General features: G+C 46.5%; 1 protein-coding gene across 3 annotated transcripts in view; it reads left to right on the top strand.

Annotated features, from left to right (window-relative positions):
- Fank1 (fibronectin type III and ankyrin repeat domains 1) overlaps window positions 1-27866 on the top strand; it is a 120224-nt gene that overhangs the window by 71414 nt on the left and 20944 nt on the right. For all 3 annotated transcript variants that reach the window (XM_085841218.1, XM_021166203.2, XM_021166205.3), the window contains exons 2-3: window positions 16033-16210; window positions 24883-25007. In XM_085841218.1, the coding sequence (XP_085697344.1) occupies window positions 16033-16210; window positions 24883-25007 (303 nt within the window). The remainder of the gene's footprint in view (window positions 1-16032; window positions 16211-24882; window positions 25008-27866) is intronic.

The following is a 27866-nucleotide window of genomic DNA, read 5'->3' as shown; positions in this document are numbered from 1 at the left end:
CAGAATTGCTTACGGCAGGAGGCAGGGGCATGCTCTCCACCCTACTCCAGTATGGGGTATAAACAGTCAACAAGCCCCACTGGAATGGTCCTTCTGCAAAGGTGCACAGCCAAATGCTCCCAAGATGGCAGATGCTCGGCTCAGAGGACCGCCAATCGCCACACTCGGTGAGATTCTTCAGGGTTGCTTAGAGGAGCCGGGGTGAATGGCTATTTATAGGAGGGTGAACACCTTGCTGTTGGCTACAGCTCTGGGAATACACGGGTCGTTCTTGGCTTCCTATTCTTATGATCTTAGGTGGGCATGTCTCTAGCGCTCATACCTGGTAGCAGAAGATAAATACTATTCCTATTTGCTTAAATACATAGAGATCTCTTGTTTATAGGTGGCAATATGCACCCAAAAGAAAAAGCCACACAAAAGCTTAGCTGTGCTTCCAGGACTTTGCCATAAAATATTCAGTACCTTGGTTATATGACTATGTGAAGTGAAATGCACAATGTTGGCTGAAGTTTTGTCCATAATGAATTACTGTATGGAGTGTTTATTTTTATTTATTTATTTATTTTTAATTTTTTTTTTTGGGTTTTTCGAGACAGGGTTTCTCTGTATAGCCCTGGCTGTCCTGGAACTCACTCTGTAGACCAGGCTGGCCTCGAACTCAGAAATCCGCCTGCCTCTGCCTCCCGAGTGCTGGGATTAAAGGCGTGTGCCACCATGCCTGGCAAGTGTTTATTTTTAAAGATTGAGTTGAAGTCACATGGCCTGTTATATAAGTGGACAGTAGTAGTTTATTAATCTAAAAAGACGAGTTGCAAAGTAGCCCCTCTTTGTGAATGTTGTCCACACTAAGTAACTCTTTGAGTGGATTTCCCCTAAGTTATTGCTGGTGCTCATCCCTGGGTGGGCACATGATCGGGCACAAGAAAACTCTTATTCTCTTTACAATATCATGCCTATAATCCTAGCACTCAGGTGGCAGAGGCAGGAGGATTCCAAAATCAAGACTATCCTGGGCTACTTAGCAAGACCCTGTCTCAAAAACCAAAATGAAACAAACACTGTATTGCTTGATTTTTCTATTCTTTCTTTCTTTTTTTTTAAAAAAAGAACTAAACAAACAATGGATAGGGATTGTTTTTATATCAGAAAAGATGATGAAAGTACTGTCTTTTTGGGGGGAGTGGGCAAAGTGCTAAATAAGAAAGAACTATTTTTTTTAAACTTTCTAATTCTGAATGTCTGTTTTGGTTTTGGTTTTTGTTTTTTTTTTGTCTGCTTGTTTTTTATTTTATTTTTTTTAATTTTTAAAAAAATTTTAATATTTTTTTATTACATATTTTCCTCAATTACATTTCCAATGCTATCTCAAAAGTCCCCCATACCCCCCCCCCACTTCCCTACCCACCCATTCCCATTCTTTTGGCCCTGGCATTCCCCTATATTGGGGCATATAAAGTTTGCAAGTCCAATGGGCCTCTCTTTCCAGTGATGGCCGACTAGGCCATCTTTCGATACATACGCAGCTAGAGACAAGAGCTCCGGGGCACTGGTTAGTTCATCATGTTGTTCCAACTATAGGGTTGCAGATCCCTTTAGCTCCTTGGGTACTTTCTCTAGCTTCTCCATTGGGAGCCCTGTGATACATCCAGTAGCTGACTGTGAGCATCCACTTCTGTGTTTGCTAGGCCCCGGCATAGGTTTTTGTTTTTAAAAGAAAGATTACAAAGCATGCTCCCTACAAGTCCACTCGGTGCCTGGCAGCAGTTACATTCCTAGCTGAGTGAGGCTGTACCCCACTGCCTCACATGCCGGGTTATGCTTGTAAGGTTAGTGTGCCGTTTGGGCTTTGAAAGGGGGTATGTTATTACATACAGCAGTGAGAGAGTACTGTACACCAAATGACCACTTCCAAGACCATCCCAAGGAGAAGGGTCCTGGGCATTTTGAGGATGTTTAGATGAAGAACGGAGGATGTTACATGAGAGAAGTAGGGGGGGGGGGAGTTAAGGATGGAGGGTGGAATGGGTGGGAGAGGGAAGCAATACCTGATGGGAAGATTAAAAAAGATTTATTCATAGCTGAGCTGAGATCAAAGTTGTGCACTTGTAACCGGTGCAGAGGAGGGAAGTAAATCTGTTTCCAACAGTTTTATACACAGGTGGGGAGGCTTTCTGGAATGATCTAGTGGCTGCCTTTGGGTTCTGTTTGCAGAGCAGGTTTAGTTACTGCCTGACACAAGAGCGTGGACATGAATCTTGGCTGTGGAGGACTTACCTAGAGCCAAGCAGCAGATAAATATGACAGCGTGGCCCCAGTAGGAGCAGGGGATTTCTTATGCAGGATGTTGGCCTGATGGATGCAAAGAACCATGGCCACTGTTGATAATTAATGCCTAATTTATGATCTTGGTTCTTTCTATACTGACGGTGAAAGGTTGTTGATTTTTCTGCATATACCCCATAACCTGCTCAGAATGAGTGTGCTTGGGGAGATTATTGTACAGGCATAGAACTTGTTCTTATGTGGTAACGTCTTCCAACACTTCTGTTTATCCTTTTGTTTTTATTGCAAATGTTTGTAGCAAGCTGTAGGAAGCAGGGTGGTTGGACGTTGCAAGGGAGCCCCATTTGTAAGAGGCAGGGAAACGATACAGGCTGATACAAAGGCAGCCACATGCGTTCTCATTCCTCTGGAGCAGCGGTTCCTAACCTGTAGGTATTGGCCCCTTTGAGGGTCGCACCTCAGCTGTCCTGCATATCAGATATTTATATCACAATTCACAACTGCAGCAAAATTACAGTTATAAAGAAGCAATGAAATAATTTTATGATTGGAGTAAGAGCTATATCAAAGGGTCACAACATTAGGAAAGTTGAGAACCACTGCCCTAGAGTCTCTTGTGACTTGTTGACTTTAATCCAGCCTGATGATGATGAGGAGGAGGAGGAAGAGGAGGAGGAAGGAGAGGAAGAGGAGGAGGAGGAAGAATATAGGTGAGCCTTTCTCCAGAGCACTTTCTATTAGCTGGACCATTCTGTTGCTGGTGCAATGGTGGGATTTGTTTTTTGTTTAATCTTTATTGGGCAAATTTCCAGAACACATTACTGCCAGCAGAAATGAAAGAATAGTGCTCATTCATATTTGGATGTTTTTCATTGTTTGTCTCTGGGCTTTTTCCTGAGGTGTGAGCTCACACATCTGTCCTGTCTCTTTCCTTTCACCCCATTGGCCACAAGGTGACAACTTGTGACAGGCAGTTGTCTGCTTAGTGTTTGTGTCTCCCGAGAATCTCAGACCCCATGAGGGCTGGAGCTGACCATCTCATCCGCCTCATTCTCAATACTCAGCAGAGGCCCAGAACATAATGGCATTAAAAACAGAGGACCAGAGAGCTGGCTCAACTGGCACAAGTGCTTGCCACAGTCTGAGTTCAGTCTCCAGAACCCATGTTCTGTAAGCCCAGCACCTATGTCAAGAGGTGAGGCAGAGGCAGAAGACTGGCCGGAAGCTCTCAGGCCAGCTAGGCTGGAGAGAAGCCAGAGAAAAGAGAGGCTGCCTCAACAAGGTGGAAGGCAGGGCCAATTCCCGGAAGTTATTCTGGCCTCTACACATGTGCCATAGCAGGGCAGAGAATATGGGCTGGAAGGCACAGAAGGAAAATGGCAGTGAAGGCATGTCTTAGTTAGGGTTTTACTGCTGTGAACAGACACCATGACTAAGGCAAGTCTTATAAAAATAACATTTAATTGAGGCTGGCTTACAGGTTCAGAGGTTCAGTTCATTATCATCAAGGTGAGAACATGGCAGTATCCAGGCAAGCATGGCACAGGCAGAGCTGAGAGTTCTGCATCTTCATCCAAAGGCTGCTAGTGGAAGACTGACTTCCAGGCAACTAGGATGAGGATCTTATACCCACACTCACAGTGACACACACCTACTCCAACCAAGTCACACCTATTCCAACAAGGCCACACCTTCAAATGGTGCCACTCCCTGGCCCAAGAATATACAAACCATCACAAGGCAACTCCAGACAGTGGCTGCGGATGCTACCACAGTCTGTACTACAAAGCCAGATAGTGTAGAAGATTTTTGGGGCAGTATGCACGACTCCATTTTATTTGTGTGGATTATAGAAGTTCCTAATTGTGTGACTGATTTCTGCTACTCGATGGATGGAGAGTTTGTAACAGGCTCCTTGGAAGGCAGCTTACTAGCTGCTTACTGTCCCCAGAGCTGAGGAGACCATGTCATGTCTTGGAGAAAATGACTCATATGATGGGCTCAGCTGATGCTTTGAACTCTCATGGTAGAGGAGCAGGGAATGTCTGCATGTTTTTTAAGGGGTACCTGGCTATTTAGCATGTAATCTAGGCTATGATCAAACTGAAAGTAATGCTTCTGCCTCAGCCTCCCTCCTGTGCTACCATGCTTGGATCTCTCGTGTGTCTTGGTTAGGGTTTTATTGCTGTTAAGAGATACCATGACCAAGGCAACTTTTAAAAGGCATTTAATTGGAGCTGGGTTACACTTTCTGAGGTTTAGTCCATTGTCATCATGATGGGAAGCATGACAGCATGCAGCCAGACGTGGTGCTGGAGGAGCCAGGAGGAGACTGGATGTGTTTTACGCGGTTGCATCCAGGGCCTGGCCACCACTTAGATGAAAATGTCACTGAAATGCAGGGAAGCCAAACAGGCAGGCCTCCTGAGTCTCTGAATCTGGCCTTGATGAGAACACTTGACACTAGGAGTGTGGTTTGCCTGGGTGTCCATTTAGGGCATACGCACAAAGCAGAGTGAAGGTGCTGACTGCTCCACGTACCCAGTACCTTGCCTTCTCTAAGTAAATCACACCAAGTACAAAAAGTGTTCACAGGCTACCAACCATGCTTAAAAAATTAGGTGTTGCTAGTTAAGTCGTTTTTTTCAGTGTTTTATAACTTTTGTTTCATTTCCCTGATAGAGATTTTATTTTAATTTTTAGAACTCCATTTATTTTATGTGTGTATTTGTGTATGTGTGCGTGAGCGCACACACATGCCATGACATATGTGGAAATCAGAGTCAGTTCCTCCTGCCAGCATCTGTGTCTTGGGATTCAAACTCTGGCCGTCAGGCTTGGCAGCAAGCACTACTGAGCTTTACCTACTGAGCCGTCTCCACACCCCTCACAGAGGTTAAAGCCTAGCTTTATGCACATTGCACCTCCCAGTTATTTTTTAGAATGAGTGAATTGTAACTTTATCTTAATGGCTACATAGTATCTGAGTGTACAGACCATTTGTAACTCATTTTGGCCACTTGGGTGGTTTTCAGTCCCCTTCCTCAAAGCAAAGCTGCTGTGGCCCCCTTTGCACATGTGGGGCTGTCACTGGGAGTGAGATTGTGGCCTGGCAAGAGGGGATCCTCAGCAGCCTCTCCTACTTATCAAAGTGATGGCTTAGCTCACACTGTTGGGCATGCTCTAACTCTGGCCTTCCTCTTCCTCACTGTTGGGAAGTTCTGGTCTTAGTGAGTCCTCCCAGCGAGAAACGCACTGTCTGGATTGTGCTGTGTTACTGTGCTGACCACCAGGAAAGCCGAGTACATTTTGCTGTCACCGCTTTTGCGTGGAAGTCCTTGGCAAGGCCCTCAGTTGCGTCTTCTCTAAGGACACGTGCAAGCCAGTCATACACATTGAGACACTTTCCTGTTGCTACTAGTAAAACCACTTCTCAATCTGAATTAAGCGTCAGTGACACACTGTGTCCAAGAAATATGTGACAATCTGACTTTTCATATCTGATTTCAGATATGACTGTAGAGTCATTCATGGTTCATCTCAGAGGAAAGTGGTGAAGCTCACGCTGGGAGGGATTGCAGACTTTGGAACCAGGAACCTGGCTTGAGAGCTCTGTTCCCCCCACACCAGGTGTGCAGCCTTGAGTGAGCTATGTTCCCTCTTTGATCCTGACTCTCCAGCTCCAGGTGAATCAAGAATGCCAAGTCCCCAGCAGGTTAGACGCTGTGATGGAGTGTCTTGCATGGCTCCTGGTTCAGGGCCAGCCTGAGCATCAGGAAGGAAAATAAATGCCTTGGAAAGTCCACTTCTGACTTTGCCCATGATCTGTTGCCCACATGGAATTCCAAGGAGAGTTTCTGTGTCGCAAAAGCATTAGCCATGTTAGGTCTGTGAAGTCCTTTGTAAGCTTTAGTCATTTTTCAATGTTTTTGTTATTTTTATTATTATTATTTTTTGCATTCAGAGAGTGAGGCTGTGCTACACTGAATGAGAAAGTCCTCCCTAGTCTCCGGCATTTGACCGCTTGGCCCACATTTGGGGGAATGGGGACGTTTAGGAGGTCAACCTTGCTGGAGGATGTGTGTCACTGTGGGAAGGCTTTGAGATGAAAAGCCTCAGGCCATTTTGCACTTTCTCCCTGTGCCTCGTGCTTGTGGTTGAGAATGTGAGCTCTCTCAGCGTCCTGTTCTGGCTGCCTTGCCTGTGACCCGCAAACATGCTTCTCTGACGTGATGCACTCTTATCCCTTTGGAACTGTAAGCGCAAATACACTTTTCTGTAAGTTGCCTGCTCATGGTGTTTTACTCCAGCAGTGAAAAAGTACCTAAGGCAGAGGCAGTATCCTTCTCCATCCTTCTCTCCCTGGGGAGGAACATCCATGCAGGGCCAGCAGAGGGAGCAGCACTTCCTAGTGTTAAAGCCAAGGGCACCTGCTGTAATGGTGCACACCTTTCATTTCAGCACTCAGGAGGCATGCGCAGCTGTATGTGCCTCTGAGAACTCGAGGTTAGCCTGGTCATGAAGTGAGCTCCAGGACAGCCAGGGCTGGCTGGCTGGCTGGCTGGCTTGCTTGCTTCCTCCCTCCCTCCCTCCCTCCCTCCCTTCCTTCCTTCCTTCCTTCCTTCCATCTTCCCTTCCTCCCTCCTTCCTTTTTTATTAAAAAGCTAAGGGCATCTGGAGATGAAAATAAGAGCATATTAGACATATTGAACAGCTTCAGGTCGATGGTGTGTGCACTCCACCTGCAGAGTCTGCTGTACTAGCAGGAAAGTTGCTCCACGGTCTATTTGCATATCAGTCCTTTCAGGTGTTCAAATCTTATGGGACCCTATTGTATAAAAATTCAGTGGAAGGCTTGGTGGACTTTAGCTTACTTTGGCTGTTGTGTCTTTAAGGGACCTGAGAAAGCATTGTCCCCACGTGACTGTGCTGACGCCCGAGCTACACTTTCATCCTTCCATGAGTTTTGATGCTTTTAAGATGCAAGTGTGGGGCTGGAGAGATGACTCAGGGGTTCAGAACACTCGTTGCCCTTGCAGAGGACCTGGATTCAATCCCTAGTATCCACAGGGTGGTTGATAACCATCTGTAACTCCACTCCTAGGGAGTCCTATTTCCTTTTCTGACTTCTGCAGTCACATGTGGAACAAATTCATACATATAGGCAAAATGCTCACATATAAAACTAAAATGAATAAATCTAATAAAAAATAAAAAAAATCCCACCTGTGGGAATGCTAGTGACCCATGCAGCATGTTGATTTTGAATGTTTCTGATTGACAGTTGCTATAGATACATGCCAATGTGATGAGGAATTGTCATACTGTTCATGTAACTTTCCCTCAGGGGCTGGCATCCCGATGGGCCATCTGCCCCCGGAGGCCAGGTCACAGATGGCCCTTGCTAGTGAGCTAGGGCTCCTGTGTAGTCAGGTGTGTTATCTGGAGAGAAGTCAGGTGACATTTGTGCTTTGTGGCATATGTATCTATGTGACAAATGGGTTCACTTTTTTTTTTAATCTTCATAATGTCCCATTTTTTTGTGGCTCTAACCATGAAGATTAATTTCAGAGTTTGGACACTCAACTCTTAACTGTAGCTTTGGATTGTGGCCAGCAGAGTGTCGTGAGGATGCTTCATGGCCTGATAGTCGCCCAGTTATCTTTTGAGTCCTCTCTTGGGATTGGCACATTTCTGTTATCTTAACTGCACTCTAACAAATCCCTTTAAAACCTCAGGAAGTAAAGGCCCAGGGCGGCAGAGCAGAGTGGTTTGTTTAAGCCACCCTTTTCTACCCTGGGCCCGTGGTTTGTAAGCAACAGCTTTTATCCTGGGATTCCTGTGGACTCAGAGTGATGCCTTGTGGCCTCTTCCGAGTGATCACAGGACTGAATGGGACAGTGAATGGAACTCTCACGACTTCATATTCACTATTTATCACTTGGCAAATGGCGCCAGAGGCATGACATTGTTTTACTTGTCATGTTTTCCGGAGGGTTTTTATTACAGAGAGCGTTGTAATGCGCACAGTGTGCACCACAGTCACAATTGTCCTTTTGAGGGACTTGTGGTTTGTGATTTCACCCTCTCACTTTTTGGGAGACTTTTAAGAAAAGTTGGGAGATCCCACCAGTTGTATAAAGGAACCACAAGGAATGGAGTGTGTGCTGCTTCTAGTCTCTGTTTAGAAACTTTAGAAAAACTTTAAGCCTAAATTTGTGAGACAGGACTTTGGGACAAAGTCTAGCTATCAAATGTGAAACAAAGAACACTTCTCTTTCTTTCTTTCTTTCTTTCTTTCTTTCTTTCTTTCTTTCTTTCTTTCTCTCTCTCTCTTTCTCTTTCTTTCTTTTAAAATTTTTTTAATAGATATTTTCTTTATTTACATTTCAAATTTTATCCCCTTTTCTCATTTCCCTTCCCCAAACCCTCCTATTCCATCCCCCGTCCTTCTGTTCACTAACCCACCCACTCCCACTTCCCTGTCTTAGCATTTTCCTACACAGGGGCATCGAGCTTTCACAAGACCAAGGGCCTCTCCTCCCATTGATGTCCTACAAGGCCATCATCCTCTGCTACATATGCAGCTGAAGCCTTGAGTTCCTCCTTGTGTACTCTTTGGTTGGTGGTTTAGTCCCTGGGAGCTCTGGAGGTACTGGTTAGTTCATATTGTTGTTCCTCCTATGGGGCTGCAAACCCCTTCAGCTTCTTGGGTCCTTTCTCTAGCTCCTTCATTGGTGACCCTGTGCTCAGTCCAATGGATGGCTGTGAGCATCCGCCTCTGTATTTGACAGGCACTGGCAGAGCCTCTCAGGAGACAGCTATATCAGGCTCCTGTCAGCAAGCACTTGTTAGCATCCACAATAGTGTCTGAGTTTGGTAACTGTGTATGGGATGGATCCCCAGGTGGGACAGTCTCTGGGTGGCCTTTCCTTCAGTCTCTGCTCTACACTTTATCTCCATAGTTGCTCCTGTGAGTATTTTGCTCTCCTTCTAAGAAGAACTGATGCACCCACACTGTGGTCTTCCTTCTTGAGCTTCATGTGGTCTGTGAACTGTATCCTGGTTATTCCGTGCTTCTGGGCTAATATCCACTTTTCAGTGAGCGCATACCATGTGTGTTTTTTTGCAATTGGGTTACCTCACTCAGGATGATACTTTCTAGTTCTATCCATTTGCCTAAGAATTTCATGAATTCATTGTTTTTAATAGCTGAGTAGTACTCCATTGTGTAAATGTACCACATTTTCTGTATAAAAGTCAACTTCTAGTATATTAAAAAGTGTATACTTGATAAAGCTCCCCCTAGGGAATGCTTAGCACATGCATATGGCTGTTTTGTGTGGTGCTTTGGGATTTCGGAAGAGTATATGCTAATTTTGTATCTCCTTCCATGGGTATTTTGATCCCCCTTCTAAGAAGGACTGAAATATCCACACTGTGGTCTTCCTTTTTCTTGAGCATCATGTGGTATGTATATCTTGGGTATTCTGAGTTTCTGGCCTAATATCCACTTATCAATGAGTACATACCACAAAAAACACTTTTCGAAGATCCAATACTTACACCAAAGTATTCTACATAAAAACAGAACATTGAGACTGAAGGATGTAGTTCAGTTTTTAAATTCTTTTATTATTTGTCTTTTAATGATGTGTGTTTGTGTGTATCCATGTGTCTGCCACATGTGTGTGGAACCCACAGAGGCCAGAAGCAGACTGTGATCTCTCTGTAGTTGTAGATACAGGCAGTTGTGAGCCACCCAACACAGGCGCTCAGAACCAAACCTGCTTGCATCCTCTGAGCTACCTCTCTAGCTCCATGGCTGCAAAATTTTTGCTTGGCCTGTAGGACACCTTGCATTCCACCCCAAATACCAAATAAACTGGGCCAGGTGGTGCACAGCTATATAAATATCTGGAAGGTAGAGGTGGGAGGTTAAAAGTTCAGGGTCATCTTCAACTACATAGCTAGTTTGAGGGCAGCCTGGGGATGCACAAGACCCTGTATAAGTTAGTGAACGAATGAATAAAGCATCCAGGTTGCATACATAGAGTGTATGTTGTTGCTGCATATACGCTGCAGCACTTGGACAGAGTTTGTAAAACAGTTCCTACAAGAGCATTTCTGGTAGTAAAAGGGTTAGTTTGAGTACAAACATTTTGGCTCAACAAATAGTAAACTGGTCAGTGTTTGAGTTTTTTAAAAGTGTTAGCTTTTGATCCTCAAGGCTCAGTACATTGCAGAAGAAAGGGTGGAAAGAATGTAAGAATGGCTGTGAACTGCTGCCCTCTGCCTATGCTGTCTTCCAATTCAGGAACCCACAGCAGTGTTACTATCTAAGAGCAAAAGACTCTTGCCAAACCAGCCAGTCCACATTCTTGCATGGCTGGAGGCCCCACCCCTAGCTGAAGAGCTATGGCCAAGTGATTGACAGCTGCTAGGGAGAAGTAGTATTGTTTTGGGCTGCATGTAGCTAATGGTAGGCTGCCTGTGCCCTGGTAGATGGTCCTACACCCATGGATATGCAGGCAGCACTAACTAACACGCGCGCGCATGTGTGTGTGTGTGCATGATGCCATGAAGGTGGGAGGGAGAAGGGGGAGGACTGGATATTGCCCTGGGCCAGTAGGTCATTCCTCAGGGACAGGCTCCTAGGAGAGAGGACCAGCGGGTAAGATAAGGAAGATAGGAAAACTGGGGACAGAAGGTCTTGCACAAGCTACGCCTTTATGCCAAGGAATATTATTAAGTCAGCATCTTATATTTTTTGCCTGGGGAAATGGCCGAGAGTCAACAGGAAACTTTTATACAATAGGACAAAGTCAGCAGGAAGCTAAGCAAGCATTGTCCCACAAAGGGAGCACAGGGCATCTCACGCATGCCACAAACCAAGGACAGCAGCAGCATCTCACGCATGCCACAAACCAAGGACAGCAGCGGCATCTCACGCATGCCACAGACAAAGGACAGCAGCGGCATCTCACGCATGCCACAGACCAAGGACAGCAGCGGCATCTCACGCATGCCACAGACCAAGGACAGCAGTGGCATCTCATGAATGCCATAGACCAAGGACAGCAGCGGCATCTCACGCATGCCACAGACCAAGGACAGCAGCGGCATCTCACGCATGCCACAGACCAAGGACAGCAGTGGCATCTCATGAATGCCATAGACCAAGGACAGCAGTGGCATCTCACGCATGCCACAGACCAAGGACAGCAGCGGCATCTCACGCATGCCACAGACCAAGGACAGCAGTGGCATCTCATGAATGCCATAGACCAAGGACAGCAGTGGCATCTCACGCATGCCACAGACCAAGGACAGCAGTGGCATCTCACGCATGCCACAGACCAAGGACAGCAGTGGCATCTCACGCATGCCACAGACCAAGGACAGCAGTGGCATCTCACGAATGCCATAGACCAAGGACAGCAGTGGCATCTCATGAATGCCATAGACCAAGGACAGCAGCGGCATCTCACGCATGCCACAGACCAAGGACAGCAGTGGCATCTCACGAATGCCATAGACCAAGGACAGCAGTGGCATCTCATGAATGCCATAGACCAAGGACAGCAGCGGCATCTCACGCATGCCACAGACCAAGGACAGCAGTGGCATCTCATGAATGCCATAGACCAAGGACAGCAGTGGCATCTCACGCATGCCACAGACCAAGGACAGCAGCGGCATCTCACGCATGCCACAGACCAAGGACAGCAGTGGCATCTCATGAATGCCATAGACCAAGGACAGCAGTGGCATCTCACGCATGCCACAGACCAAGGACAGCAGTGGCATCTCACGCATGCCACAGACCAAGGACAGCAGTGGCATCTCACGCATGCCACAGACCAAGGACAGCAGTGGCATCTCACGAATGCCATAGACCAAGGACAGCAGTGGCATCTCATGAATGCCATAGACCAAGGACAGCAGCGGCATCTCACGCATGCCACAGACCAAGGACAGCAGTGGCATCTCACGAATGCCATAGACCAAGGACAGCAGTGGCATCTCATGAATGCCATAGACCAAGGACAGCAGCGGCATCTCACGCATGCCACAGACCAAGGACAGCAGTGGCGTTGGGGTCGGCTTCTTAGTATCTGAAGTCACAGCTCTCCCAAGGCCAGGCCCTGGCTTTTACTATCCTTGCCATGGGAAGAGGTGGAATGTGCACCCAGCCAGTGGTTTACACCTCAAGGCAGACCCACGGCTGCAGTCATGGATGTTTGTACTGATGCTTGCACTTCTAGCTTTGATCTCAGGCTTGGCTGATCAAATTTTCAAGTGGAGGGACTTGCCCACATCTTGGTACTAAAGCCAGTTTACACTGAGATGTGGCAGCACTGTCACCTCACCGCTCACCATGAGCTTCATCCAGGAAACCTGCCACAGCAAGGCTTTGTCCCTGGGCTCCGTCCAAGAGCAGTTTCTCCTTTCAGTGACACTAGCCCCACTTAAATGACAGAACTGCCCACCCCCAAATCTGCATTTGACAACTCTATCTCCTGAACAGCTCTGTTGATAAAGCTTCTCACAGAGCCTTGCCCTGTGTCCTGTATCACTTTCTGCTTCTATTTTCAGGACAGCCCCTCTTTTTTTTTTTTTAATATTTTTTATTCGTATTTTCCTCAATTACATTTCCAATGCTCTCCCAAAAGTCCCCCATACTCCCCCCTCCCCCCACGTCCCTACCCACCCATTCCCATTTTTTGGCCCTGGCATTCCCCTGTACTGGGGCATATAAAGTTTGTGTGTCCAATGGGCCTCTCTTTCCAGTGATGACCGACTAGGCCACCTTTTGATACATATGCAGCTAGAGTCAAGAGCTCCGAGGTACTGGTCAGTTCAGAATGTTGTTTCACCTATAGGGTTGCAGATCCCTTTAGATCCTTGGATACTTTCTCTAGCTCCTCCATTGGGAGCCCTGTGATCCATCCAATAGCTGACTGTGAGCATCCACTTCTGTGTTTTTTGGCCCCGGCATAGTCTCACAAGAGACAGCTATATTTGGGTCCTTTCAGCAAAATCTTGCTAGTGTATGCAATGGTGTCAGCGTTTGGAAGCTGATTATGGGATGGATCCCTAAATATGGCAGTCTCTAGATGGTCCATTCTTTCGTCACAGCTCCAGACTTTGTCTCTGTAACTCCTTCCATGGGTGTTTTGTTCCCAATTCTAAGAAGGGGCACAGTGTCCCCACTTTGGTCTTCATTCTTCTTGAGTTTCATGCGTTTAGCAAATTGTATCTTATATCTTGAGTATACTAAGTTTCTGGGCTAATATCCACTTATTAGTGAGTACATATTGTGTGAGTTCCTTTGTGATTGTGTTACCTCAACTCAGGATGATGCCCTCCAGGTCCATCCATTTGCCTATGAATTTCATAAATTCATTCTTTTTAATAGCTGAGTAGTACTCCATTGTGTAAATGTACCACGTTTTCTGTATCCATTCCTCTGTTGAGGGGCATCTGGGTTCTTTCCAGCTTCTGGCTATTATAAATAAGGCTGCTATGAACATAGTGGAGCATGTGTCCTTCTTACCGGTTGGGACATCTTCTGGATATATGCCCAGGAGAGGTATTGCTGGATCCTCCGGTAGTACAATTTTCTGAGGAACCGCCAGACTGATTTCCAGAGTGGTTGTACAAGCTTGCAATCCCATCAACAATGGAGGAGTGTTCCTCTTTCTCCACATCCTCGCCAGCATCTGCTGTCACCTGAATTTTTGATCTTAGCCATTCTGACTGGTGTGAGGTGGAATCTTAGGGTGGTTTTGATTTGCATTTCCCTGATGATTAAGGATGTTGAACATTTTTTCAGGTGCTTCTCTGCCATTCGGTATTCCTCAGGTGAGAATTCTTTGTTCAGTTCTGAGCTCCATTTTTTAATGGGGAGGACAGCCCCTCTTGACTGCAGCCTCTGATCCATTTCTTAGTCATTCATGAATGAAAACGTAACTAACTAACTGAATGAATAAATGAATGAATGAGTGAGTGAATGGAGGCCATGACTAAGGGGTTGAGGTTTTTATTATAAACATAAGGGAGAACACTGGCAGAAGTATCTGGGAGAGTCCACACTGAACCACTGAACATGACCAACTGACTGAACTGTGCCATGTGAGGAGGGATGGACAGGAGACCAAGAGATCTAAAGGGCTGGTAGCCAAAATGGCTGAGGTCATATAGGGGAGAATAGCTGGGGAAAGAATAGCCTAGCCCCTGGGCTGGAGAGCCTAGGGTAGAAGGTGGAGTACACCAGCCAGGATGACTCTGTACCAGGTCCTGGTGATGCCGAGAGAGGCTGGCTGGACAAATAGGCAGCTCAGCCATTTCTCCCAGGTTTGACACCTAATTCTTTGTAAACCATATATGAAACGCAATGTGGGACCTGAGAGCCCTTAGTTGTTTAGCTGGGAGTCGAGGACTTAGGAATGCTGTAGGTCATAACCACAGAGTGAAACCAGAGGCATTTGGTGTGTTAAAACCACAAAGAGCTGTGTGGTTTGTGAATTTGTTGTTTAACACACTAATGATGTAGAAAGTCAGGCACACATCTGCGTTTCTGGCATAGCTTGTTCGTGGCATAGTCCATCTCCTTTCTGTGGGCTAATTTCTTACAGTCCGGTTGCTGCCCTGCTGGGTGCTGAGGAGCAGCCTGCCCCCCTCCTCCTGTGTATCCTGTAGTTTATACATCCACCTGCTTGGCCTCTCTTGCCTCCTTTCTTTTTGGCCAACTTTTCTTGATTATCTTTAAATTCCATTGGGGTTCAAGTTAGTTCAAGGGTTAAACCTGGTCATAAATGAATGATTTTAGGAGATCTGGAGAAGGAGCCAATAAAGGATTTCTCATCTCAGGGCTGAATTTTACATCTGCCTTGTGAAGAGGAGAACAGAGATCAAAGAGGGTTAGCACCAGAGCATCTGTGTTTCCACACTGTGTGACCTTGCCTGGGTTGGTTAACTTCTCTGTGCTTTTGATGGAGATAGTAAAAATCATTGCTTTATACCTTCCTTTAGTTTTAAGCTCTCCCAGCTCCTGGCTGAACTTAGCAGTGCCTGTGAGTAGACACTTGGTAAGCTTTGCTGGTGGGGATAGGTGGAGTTATCTGAGGTCTAAACTCCCTGACTTGGACATTGGGGTCATGACAGGGACACTTGATGGGGTTGTACGGTGTTAGCAGTGTGAGACCTGGGTGCCTACCTGAAGAGGGGCCTGGAAGAGGGGCACGAAAAGGCAGGGATAGGACATGCATTTCTCAGGAAGTCATGGGGGTGATGCATCTTGCTAAGTTTAGTGGGAAAGCAAAAATACAGTGGCTAATCCATTGATGGTTGGGTTAGCATTGATGGTTGGGTTAGCTTGACTAGCAGTGGCATTCAGGGTCAAGCATGTACATATATGTATACACATGTGCACATGTGCACACTCACATGCAGTAAGTGCTGTCTCTGGGCACAGCACCATTGCATCCAGGTCATTTCTAAAATAAGGACAATGATACAAACTTCCCAAGCCTCTGCCTTGCCTGGGCCCTGTGCAGATCTGTAGTGATGGTGAGCAGTCATGAGACTCTTATCAGGAGCCAGGGTGTGTGTGACCAGGTCTGGTGGCAGTGGACCTTGTGGTTCTGGGTCAAGCTCACAGGGGAGGTGTCTCATCATTTGGGTCACCAGGCAGCTCCGGTCTTCTGGAAACGGCCCTGAACCCCATGTCTCTCTTTTCAGAAATCGTGCCACTCTCAAAGCCGCATCCTCCCGTTGTGGGCAAGGTGACTCATCACAGCATCGAATTGTACTGGGATCTGGAACAGAAAGAGAAACGGCAAGGACCACAGGAGCAGTGGCTTCGGTTCTCCATTGAGGAGGAGGACCCCAAGATGCACAGCTACGGTGTCATTTACACGTAGGTGCAGGCACGCCTGCTTACACTTCACCTGGCTTTCCTCACATAGATAGCACGGTTTCCCAGGTCACGGAGGACCCCCCCCCCCCCGCCTCCCCTGAAGTTACGGGCTGAACCGATGGACTCTTGGTATGAGCACTAATGGTCAGCACAGGAACGAATGCCCTATGACTGGAGCTTCTTTGACTCCAGAAGGATGCTACTCTATTTTCCTATGGCAAAAAATGCAGAGATGGAAAGGCAAGGTAGCAGGATGAAGTGAGCTGTGGTCCCCATCGGGCTGTCCTCTGTGTGGATGCCAGGTGAAGCACCTCTAGTTCACACCAGCTGCCTGCTCTATTCTCTTCTGACATGGTTGCCCCTTCTCAACTCTTTCCACCCAGAGTGGCCTCTAACTCAGCCCCCAGGCCAGGCTCGCCCCACATCAGGGCCTTGCTTGTTAGTGTCCCTAGCATTTTCTTCTGATTTATTTGGCCACCCTTCCCACCCTAGGTGAAGTCCCCTCCCCTATACTCCCTTCTTGCTCTAAAGGCCACGAAGCTTGCCAGTCCACCCACCCCGCCTGCAGCCTCACCTCAGGTCCCTGTTTGGGTAGGTGCCCATGAGAGTTGCGCTGGGGCTCTCCCTTGTGGTGCCCTGTTCTTTTTGGTGTCCCCACCAATGTTTAGGCATAATGGGAGATGGCCAAGGCTTCTGACTTGTGCAGTACTGTGACACTAGACCACTGCTGGCAGGCTGCAGGCCCTCGCAGTTATGGCTTTTACACAAAGTGCCACAGAAGGGGGTTCCTTGTCTTCATGGCAGCGTTGCCCTAACTTCCTTTGGCCGCTCAGCTCTTTGCAAAAGTCACTTCTTCCTGACACTTAGAAATACCAGAGAAAGGCAAGTGTGGTCTCGCTTAACCTTTACTGTAGGTTCTACAAGGCTTAGCATAGAAGAGCCCATAGACCTCGTCCCCCCCCAACCTTTCCCTGGTGCCATGGGACACAGAAGACTGGCAATGGTGTGGTCATAGAATGTTTCGTCAGCTGCTTGTCTGTCCTTTCCTCTAGAGGCATTCTACCCAAGTGCTGATGTGGGGACGTGGGGGATAGCCTGGATGGTGATGATGTGTGTCTGGTCTCATGTCACACTGTCTCCTTCTCCCCTCTCCAGTGTCATTTTTTCCCTGCACCCCACTCTTTAATTGTTAGCTAAGCGATAATAGCCTGATGTTTGAGAAGCATTTCTCTGTATTCAAATGAAAACAGTATTAACTGAAATATAGTTACCATATAAAAATAATTTTGGACCTTGAATCCCCGACTCAGTTAGGTTTCTATGACCAAAAGCAACTCGTTGAGAAAAGGTTTATTTCAGCTCACAGTTCCACACCATAGTCCATCATGGGGGTGGGTGTGGGGAGTCAGAGCAGGAACCTGAGGCAGGAGCTGTTGCAGAGGTTATGGAGGAGTGCTGCTTCCAGGCTTGCTCCCCACGCTTTGCTTAGCTTGGTTTCTTACACTCCAGGACCACCTGCCTAGGACTAGCACCGTCCACAATGGGCATGGGCTCTTCCATATCAATCATTAATCAAGAAAACGCCCTATAGACTTTCCCATAGGTATATCTGGTCAAACATGTTCTCAACCGAGGTTCCCTCTTCTCAAATGACTTTAGCTTACATCAAAACTGACAAAAAAAAATTAGCCATCAAATCCCCAAGGTTTTCTTTAATCATGTCACATGTTCTATTATGAAGGTGATTTCCTTCTAAACACACATATACATAATATAAAATGTATTGTGTGTGTGCATGTGTGTGCATGTGTGTACATGTGTATGTATGTGTGTGTGTATGTGTGTGTGAATGTATATGTGCATGTGCAGGGATAGGAACCCATGGGGCCAGAGGAGTGTGTTGAGTGCCCTGCTTTTTCATTCAGCCCCTATTCCACTGAAACAAGTTCCTTCATTAACGCCCAGCTTGCCCTCTGGCAATGACCACCTGCTAAACTGACTGGACAGCAAACCCCAACTCTCCTCCTGTCTCTCCCCACTCCAGTGCTGGCGTTACAGTGTGTGGGGTCACAGCCTGCTTTCTTTCTTTCTTTTCTTTTCTTTTTTAAAGATTTATTTATTTCATGTATGTGGGTACACGGTCGCTTCTTCAGATACAGCAGAAGATGGCCCCAGATGCCCATTACAGATGGTGGTGAGCCACCATGTGGGTGCTGGGAATTGAACTTAGGACCTCTGGAAGAGCAGTCAGTGCTCTTTTTTTTTTTATTGTATATTTTCTTTATTTACATTTCAAATGTTGTCCCCTTCCCCGTTCCCCCCCCCACAAGCTCCCTGTCCTATCCCCCTTCTCCCTGCGTCTATAAGGGTGTTCCCACTCACCCACTCCCACCTCCCACCTGCAGTCAGTGCTCCTAACCCCTGAGCCATCTCTCCAGGATCTGAACTCAGGCCCTGATGCTCTTTTTACCCACTGAACCATCCTTCTCATCTTTAATTATATTTAAATATTTTTTAATGGAGGAAGAAAAAGACAGCCTTCTGCTTGTCTGACTTGGCCAGAGCATGGGGGAACTGTCCTGGCTATGTGCTTCTGCTACTTCTTGGCCTGCCTTTTTCCTTCCTTTTTTTCTTTCCTTCCTCCATTCTTTCTCCCTCTCCCTCCCCTCTCTTCTCTCTCTCTTCTGCTTCCCCTCTCCTCTCTCTCCTTCTCTCTCTCCCTCCCTCTCTCTCTTCTTGTTCTTCTTGTTCTTGTTCTTGTTCTTGTTCTTGTTCTTGTTCTTGTTCTTCTTGTTCTTCTTGTTCTTCTTCTTGTTCTTGTTCTTCTTCTTGTTCTTGTTCTTCTTCTTCTTGTTCTTCTTCTTCTTGTTCTTCTTCTTGTTCTTCTTCTTCTTCTTCTTCTTGTTCTTCTTCTTGTTCTTCTTCTTGTTCTTGTTCTTCTTGTTCTTCTTGTTCTTGCTCTTCTTGTTCTTGTTCTTCTTGTTCTTGTTCTTCTTCTTGTTCTTGTTCTTGTTCTTGTTCTTCTTCTTCTTCTTCTTCTTCTTCTTCTTCTTCTTCTTCTTCTTCTTCTTCTTCTTCTTCTTGTTCTTCTTCTTCTTCTTCTTCTTCTCTCTCTCTCTCTCTCTCTCTCTCTCTCTCTCTCTCTCTCTCTCTCTCTCTCTCTCTCTCTCTCTCTCTCTCTCTCTCTTTCTCTCTCTCTCTCTTTCTCTCTCTCCTTGTTTCTTTCTTTGATACCAAGTGCCCAGGGTTCATCTAGACAGATACAAGCCACATGCACCAGCCTCCAGCTGATTCAGTGTCTGCATCATTCACTTGGCCTCAGAAGTCTGGCTGTGGTCTGGCCAGAGAACAGTCTTGGATAGTGGTCTGCCATCCAGAGCTGGTGGCATCACCTGCACACCCTGGCTTCAAGGGCCTTTTGGTGAAAGGTTTTTATCCCTTGGAAAATTGTGTGCACGTATCTGACCACTAGGTGGCAGGCTTGGACTGCAGCAGTCTCAACCTCATTCATCTTCCGCCTCATTAGATCGTTAAGGCAAATGCCTTCTTTACTAGGGTGGTTATCTACTGCATGCTGGGCTGGTTGTACTGGGGCTTCCTCATGCCCTGGCAGTTTGGCTCTGGTCCATCAGCACTTTGTAGTCTGTATCTGGAGTGATCTTTGGCTTGGGTTTCCCTTATAGTTCTCAGAAGTACAGTTACCTAGTTTTGTGGGTTCCCGCTCTGCTCCCCTTCCTGAGGCCAGGGTATTCTGTTCTATTTCTGTCTGGTTCCTGTGTGTCCCACGCCCTGAACTACCCAGAATTTGCCAGTGAGATGAGTCTCTTTGCTCGTTGTCTCTTCTTTCTACCCTGAAGGTTGACTTGTTGTTTGTTTTTTTCACTCTCATTTGTCATATCATCTCATGTGGGTCTTCTCTACATGGAAGGTGAAGGCTGCCATACAGTCTGACTCCCTAGGGTATTGTTTATTCATGTTCCACTGTGAAGGTTGTTTCCTTTTAAAGCTGTATGTGTGTGTGTGTGTGTGTGTGTGTGTGTGCGTGCACACATGTGCATGTATACACATATTTGTGTTGTCTGTTTCTTTGTGTGATATACATGGTGCATGTGTGTGTGTGTAGCTTGTCCACACCTGCTTGATTACCTCTTATTTCTGAGCACAAGCCGTCTCTGATGTAGGCACTTCCTGTCTTTTAAATATGCCTTGGCATCCTTTCTGTGTGTTTCTTGTTCTCTGTGCCTTTGTCCTGCAAGAGTAATATTCTGCATCAACTGTCTTGCTGTCTTACTGTTGCCCTTCCTTGCTGTGACAGTTGCCACCCTCTTGTGCTTTTTATTCACGTTATGTCATGTATTACTGAGTGCACATGACATTGCAAACACTGTCCCAAAAGCCAGAGATATGGCACTGGAGTCAGATAGGAATTCTTCATGTTGAGAAAAACACCTGTTAAATGAGACATGCAAGTAAAAATGTATAGTGTGTCAGGGGTACTAGGTCCTAAAGAAGAAAGAATGGGGCAGGCTAGGGGTCTGGGACCAGGATTAAGGGCCTGAAGCAAGTGTGGGGTACTGAAGGGGACATTCCAGGCCAAAGCAGTGTCAAATAGGAAAGCTCCTGGAGGAATGTGGAGGAGAGGCATGAGCAGGTGGGGGGTGTTGATGAGGTCGAAAAGGCAGCAAGAGGTAACCATGCGGCTATGACTTATCCAGAGAGCACTGGCTTTTACTAGAAAGAGGTTGGGGGGAGCAAGTGAAGTTGTTTGTCCAGAAGAGGCAGGGTCTACATGGTCTATGAGGGCCACTGTGGCTGCCTGAGATGAGGCGGTGGGAGGAGGGACAGTAGGCAGCAGAGAGGATTAATCAGGAAGCTTGTGCCATAATTGAGGGGGGAGACAGCAGAGGAGTGTGTGAACTGTTTGGATACAGGATGCTTTTAATGAAAGATTTAAAGCATTTGCAAGTGGATCCCGGTTCAGGCCTGTGATCCCAGGTGCTTGGGAGGCTGAGACAGAGGAGGTCACTGGAGGCCAGGATGTGGGGACTAGCCTAGGCAGATTTCCAAGGCTTCCCCTCAAAAAACCAAAGCAGAACACCTTAAAGTTTGCCAGTGTACTAGACCTCTATTACCTACGGGGCATGAGTGAGTGCCGTCAAGCAAGGGAGACTGTGTGTAGACTTGTATGTGTGCACGTGCTCACACCACACCATACCACACACCCACACACATACCCTCACAGGCCACACCATACCACCCCCCCCCACACACACCCTCACAGGCCATACCATACCACACACACACACACACCCTCACAGGCATGCCCACCTATACCTTAGGGGACCAACCCTACCCAGACCATAGTGAGGATGCTCACTGAGCGATACAGTCTACCCATTCCTAAGAATCACCTGCTCCAGTCTGAGCCATCTTTACTTTCTAGATTATAATTTTCAGCCCATGTAGTATTTCTGGACATTTGTTCTGCTTGGTTTAGAGAGTTCACATGATGGTGAGTGTATTTATGTTTCTCATGCTTGTCTGTTTTTTAAAAATTCAAACACTTTTTTTTTTAAATGCAATCAGAACCATTTCTTTATTATTTTATATGGCTGTATAGCCAACTGTGCATCTGTCTGTCTCCCAGCTGCCTGTGATGGCACTGGCTTTGGCACTGGCTTCTGCTCCACTGTGGCAGGCGCAGTAGTCTTCTGTTGGCTGGAAGCTGGCATGCAGGATGCTTCCTGGAAGCTGGCATGCAGGATGCTTCCTGGACTTTTCTCTCTGTCACTGCTGGCTACTGTCCAGTGGCTCCATCTTACCATGTGGCCTCTCTATAGCAGGGAGTTAGAACTTCTCATAGTGGCTAACTCCCATTGCACCAGTGTGAAAGCTACAGGTTTCTCATCACCCAACCTCAGCATCACCCAGCTCCTCTCCTGACACCTTCCTCCCATTCCGGGGCACAGGGTTAGACTCTTACCTGTGCTTCTGCATTGATGGATGGATGGCCTTGTTGAATGTGCACCTTTTTTGTTTGTTTGTTTGTTTGTTTTTTGAGTGAAGAGGGATGACTTTACAAAGTAAAGATACCAGAATGGAGCTGACTTTGCCAACAGAGGGCAGGGAACAGGGCCTGATGTTAGAGAGGTCTAATGCTCAGGTTATTATTTTTTTGGCTCTGTTGGATTTTGGTGCCTGAAGTAACTTTGTGGTGGTTCAAGTTACTAATTTCTCCTGGAATCTCAATTTTGGATGAGCTTCAAGGAGAAAGGGTCTTGGTAAACTTGGAGCTGGGTGATATAGCTGGACCTCACTGGGACATCTTCCCTCCCATGCCTGGATCTGATTCATCCTATGTGTACTCTGCTTGAAGGCACACAAGCCTTTCATCCTGGGGCTGGTGTCCTTTGAACCTTACATTTCATTCTGATACATCTTGTCTGTTGTAGACGTCAGAGAGACCTTCCTTGCAGGACACCATACAACCCTCTCTTCCACCCATCATTCCTCACATAGGGGAATAAGCTCAGGAGAAAATCAGACTTCAGGCTCTGGATGGGATGGGGATGGGAAGGTGAAGGCTACTGCTTCACCCTGGGTCAGGGAAGCTCTGTTCTGGAGCCACCCCTCTAATGCCACACCTTGGAGAAGAGACTGCTTTTCTAGTGGGCTCTGGAGATGAATAAATGAGGCTGAGGCCCATCTTTATTCTGCAGGTGTGTGTTCAGGCAAGCTTCTATCAGCCATGATGCTGACTCTAGGCGACAGGGTCCGCAGGATGTTGAATGATTTAACTCAGTCTTGAGCTCATCCAGGGCTGTGTGACCCAACACCTTGCAAGAAATGGGCATGGGATAAGTTTGAATTGCATAGAACAGAACTTATGTGTAAATATTTATGTTGAGCACAAACATCCTTGAACAGTCAGTTTGCAAATGGTAATGTATGGCTTTGGCCTCTGCAAAGGCTCTGCTGAGGATGAGAGAAATGACAGAAGACAATGGTAAGCTTGCATGCATGGAGCCATGGGGAAGTGTATTGAAGGGAAGAAAGCAAGAATGAAGTGAAGCAGAGAGAAAAAGAACTGGAGATAGTGTGTCTCCTGATCAAAGATCAAGCCTTTGAGGCACAAGCCCAAATTTAGTTAGATACAGCATTGAAGCAGAGATACCCTGGATCTACTGAAAGCCCAGGAACGATGTCTGGTCGTAGAGTGAAGCTGAGAATTGAGTCAGATCAGGAGCCACATGTGATCCTGTCCCCTCTGAAGGCTTGTTGTCTTAGAATGTGCACCAAAGCAGAGCCGTCCCCTCAGCTTCCCTCACAGCAGAGAACTGTCACCTCCCTGTACCTTCTGGCTCCAGCATCCTCTGAGAGGGCAAGGGCAGGGCAGTAGGCCCTTTAAAGTTTCTAAAGTAGAAACTTTAACTCCTGTTGCCCACCAGCATTCCTAGGTGAACTTACCTATGATGTAAGATGTTAGAGTTGTTTTGTACTATATTGCCTGGCTTCCTAGCTAAACTGATTTGCTTTTGAGCAGCAAACCATCATTAGCTTGATTTCTTAAGGCCTGTTCCCTGCAGTATTTTGCTTGCTGTAGATATAGTAGTTATCAGTTTGTCAGCCGTATCTACCTACTTGAAAACTCTATTTGAAACTCACACGTGTGCAATAATTGTTCAAATGTGAAACTTTGTCATCTGAATATGAATTTTATGGGTTAGTGTGATTATTTCTTTTAAAGAACATGTGTGTTGCCAGCTGTGCACCAAACACTGTGTTATGTGAAACTTTTTTGGGGAGAGTATAAACAAATGTTTATTTACTCTAGATAACAAACCAATGACACACTATGGGAACAATTTTACCAAAGAGCAACTTGGTGAACAATGAGATTGTTTTTGTTTTTTTTTTTCTGGGAGGATGTGGGAGAGGTTAGGTATAGGAGCATGAGGTCTCAAAGGTCAAAGGTACTGACTAATGAAAGCTGGAATCCTGAAGCTCTGAAAAACTTTTAGGCAGCTCTATAGGTCAGAGAGTCTCTACTTAGGCAGCTCAGGTGGTGGGAAATTTCCTTTTCTCTTGTATCCAGGCTGGTGGGAAAATTCCTCCCCCGGCCTTCTGAATCTTACTAGTTTCAGGAACTTGCTAAGACTTGTGAGTTGTTTGCTTTCAGAGACTCATGAGCCTTCCCCATTACTTTCTGGATGGAATGTTTAATTGCAACACCACAACTGGCTAGGCCAGATGGGAAAAAGAGGTGACATGTCACAAAGGTATGGATCTGTGACCTGTCCATTTTTTTCAAGGAATTCAATAAAGCAGGATCAGATTGATACTGATTTATTCAGTGGATACATTTATAAGTCGCTTCTACCTGTTGTTACCTGCTCTTGGGAAATGCTGCCTAGGTGACCTGGCATGTAGGCAAGGCAAAAGCTACACTATATAAAACTGAAAACCTGCTGTACACATGAAAAGATTTTCTTTGTGCAACCCTCCCCCAAGCCAAAAATCTCACTTGCATTGTCAGTGGAAGATTGTGAATACATATAAAACATTCCATCCTCAGACAAAAAACCAGGCAGGCATCACTGTCAGGAAATGATATAAAACTAGGAAAAGAGCAAGGTGGTCAGAGGCATCCTTGTTTGTTTCTACCTGTCTAGGGGTTATGCAACAAGGCATGTGGTTGAAGGCCTAGAACCAAGGACACTATACAAATTTCGACTGAAAGTCACCAGCCCCTCTGGAGAATATGAGTACAGCCCAGTCGTCTCGGTGGCTACGACCCGTGAGTACACTCTGCTCTATGCTTACTTATTAGAGATATGAAAAACGCAAAGCAGTTTAGAGGTAAAAATTGACTGCTTTCTCCTAGGCCTCACTGGAAGCAGAGAGCACTCCATTTGTGAGGTCTGTGATAATGCCTCCTAACAGCATGGCACAAGGAAGGCCAGATATGCTCTCCTGAATTGGGAGAGCTGGCTTGGTGCCAGGACTGTCCTGTCCATGGGCATTTGGTACAGGGTAGGAGCTGTCTTTCTTAGGAAGTGGGCCAGTAGGGATGGGCTGAGTGTTGTCTTCTCATGTGTGTCTACTGTACACGGCTTCCATGCATGTGTGTGTCCTGTCTGCCACATACTTCTGGTTCCTTGGGTACTGAAACTGAAGAAAAACATGATCAATATTTTCCCAACTCCAGGGAGGCAGTTCTGCACAGAGGTGGCCAGGGAGGGTAGCCACACTGCCTCTGATCACCTATGTTTTGTGGCCTGCCATCATGCCCTCCATGTGACTGAAGATGATTCAGATTTTGAGCTACCCTGTTGGTCCTTTGGTTACAATGAAGACAAGAGGAGCCTGGCTCTGGATGAACAGACCAGGAGGGGAGTTAGTTAAAGCGGGGGTGGTAGGGGGGTGGGGGAGCTTCACCTGTGGTTCTAAGTGATGCTTAGCCAGCCATGAAACAGGGTCATTTCATAGGAGGCCTACAGTAGTCAATTAAACAGGCTACTGTTTAAAAAGAGGGTCTGTTCTTTAATCTGTGATACTGAAAGCTTTGCTTTTTCAGGGAAGATATTCAGCCCTGGAGTCCCAGGAGGGGAGGGGGAGGGGGAGGGGGAGGGGGAGCACACAAGCACTTGGACTATAGGAAGGCAAGGGTAGTGAAGAGTAGGCAGGGGAAATATAGGCATAGAGTCTGCCTTTGAAGAAACTTCTGTGGACACTGGGTTGGATGGTCTTGTAGGCAGCCTCTGCACTTCCTCCTGCTGCTCTGACCCCCTCTCCCATCACCACTCCCCTCTCTGCTCTCACTGGGCTACCCAGACTCCTTGTCAGCCCACCGCACATGCTCCACGGGCACAGTTGACTCAGGGCTGATTCCTGTGCAGGTTTCTCCTTCCCCTGCACAGGCTCCTCCCATTTTGAGGCAGGCCCAGCACTTCATCCATTCTGTTTTACATATTTGCTCTTCCTTTTACCCCCACCTACATTGTAGGCTCCCAGATGGAGGGGTGTGGGTCAGCTATCTCTCCTGGTGGGTAGATGATTAAGATTCCGTGGTAGAAGTAGGAGCAGGAAAAGAGATGCACTTCGTTGGGGCAGGCTCCCTCTCGTGTCTTGGGTGGGGACAGATCCATCTCTCACCAACTGGATGAGTCCACCCAAGGCTAGCTGGAGAGGTCACACAGCTGGTTCTGCAATCAGCTTTGATGGGTTCCAAGAGGCCTACTATCCTCTGAGTCACACACCTAAGCCAGAGTTCACATAGAGGGTAGAGACCAGGCTGACCTTGCAGATCAGCTGACAAGGAACGTGCCTGTGGCTAAGTGTGCTTCTCCTTACCCAGCTGACTTCAGACAAGCAGCTGTAGACATTTGGCCTAGGAATTGGCCATGATAGTTCTATGGTTTTTGTAGGTAATTAGACCTCTCAGAGGAGAGGGACATGCTGGTGGTGATTGTGCACTCACATGTGCGTGTGTTGGTGTGTATATGTGTGGTGTGTATATGTGTGTATATATGTATATGTAAACAATGCACCTGACTGTTTCTCTGCCAGCCCCGTGGGCTATGCTCCATGGAGGGATTGCTGTCATCTTTGTTGGAGGCAGGCGTCTGGTTCTGCTGATAGACTGCTGTTCCCTTATTCTATCTTGCTCAGTGTAGACTCTCTTAAGGAGGCAGAGATGCTAAGCAGAGAATTGAGAATGCTCACATTATACAGAGCAAGCAAAAATGCTTCTGTGGGCTGATGATTTGCATTCAGTCTGAGAGTGTTTTAATGAATCACAAAAGCCTGCACTTTGTTTGAATAAAGGATGCTCAGCCTTTTTTTTTTTTTTTCCTTCCCAGGTAATGTACACGAGGCTCTTGTTTAAATGAAGCATGCAATTTTAATCAGTCAGACCCTTAAAAAGAAAGAAAAACAGCTGCTACTTGTTAATTGGCAAATATCTTCTCCAATGAGTCCATGATTTATTCACTGCTTTTAATAAAGACCCAAATTCCACCCAGGAAGGTGTTATCCAGTGTCATACTCATGTGCATATCTGCAGCTAAGTGACCCCCAAGTAGAGTAAGACGGCTTCTCAAAGTCTACCCTATCCATCCCCCAAGGGGTGTCCACTGAGTGCACTGCATCTAACTCAGATGGACACCCCTAGAGCATCCTCAATATGATGCCTGCAGTCACACCACTCAGAGGAATCCATGTACGGTCAGACTTACCAAGGCCAATGCTAGCCTGTTTTACATTCAGTCACACATATTGAGGCCATTCTCCTGGCCAGGCCTGCAGAGTCTTGAAAAGCTCTTGGCTAGAGGAGTGGAGTATGTTGCTCACCCTGGAATTTCCTCTTTGATCTCCATGACTCCTGCCTGTGGAGGAAGTAGAAGTGGCAGGCAAAGGCCTTTTATTCTGTCCTATATTTGTGAAATTCTAGCTCACAGGTTTTATTTTTAAAACTATTATTATTATTACTTGTGTGTGTGTATGTGTGTGTATGTGTATGTGTGTGTATGTGTGTGTATGTGTATGTGTGTGTGTGTGTGTATGTGTTTGTGTATGTGTGTGTATGTGTGTGTATGTGTGTATGTGTGTGTATGTGTTTGTGTATGTGTGTGTATGTGTGTGTATGTGTGTATGT

This window comes from Mus caroli, unplaced genomic scaffold, assembly GCF_978045245.1.
Source record: "Mus caroli unplaced genomic scaffold, Mus_caroli_1 scaffold_8, whole genome shotgun sequence".
NCBI classification, from domain to species: Eukaryota; Metazoa; Chordata; class Mammalia; order Rodentia; family Muridae; genus Mus; species Mus caroli.
The sequence above is the reverse complement of the archived record's forward strand: the minus strand, read 5'-3'. Positions and strand labels throughout refer to the sequence as shown.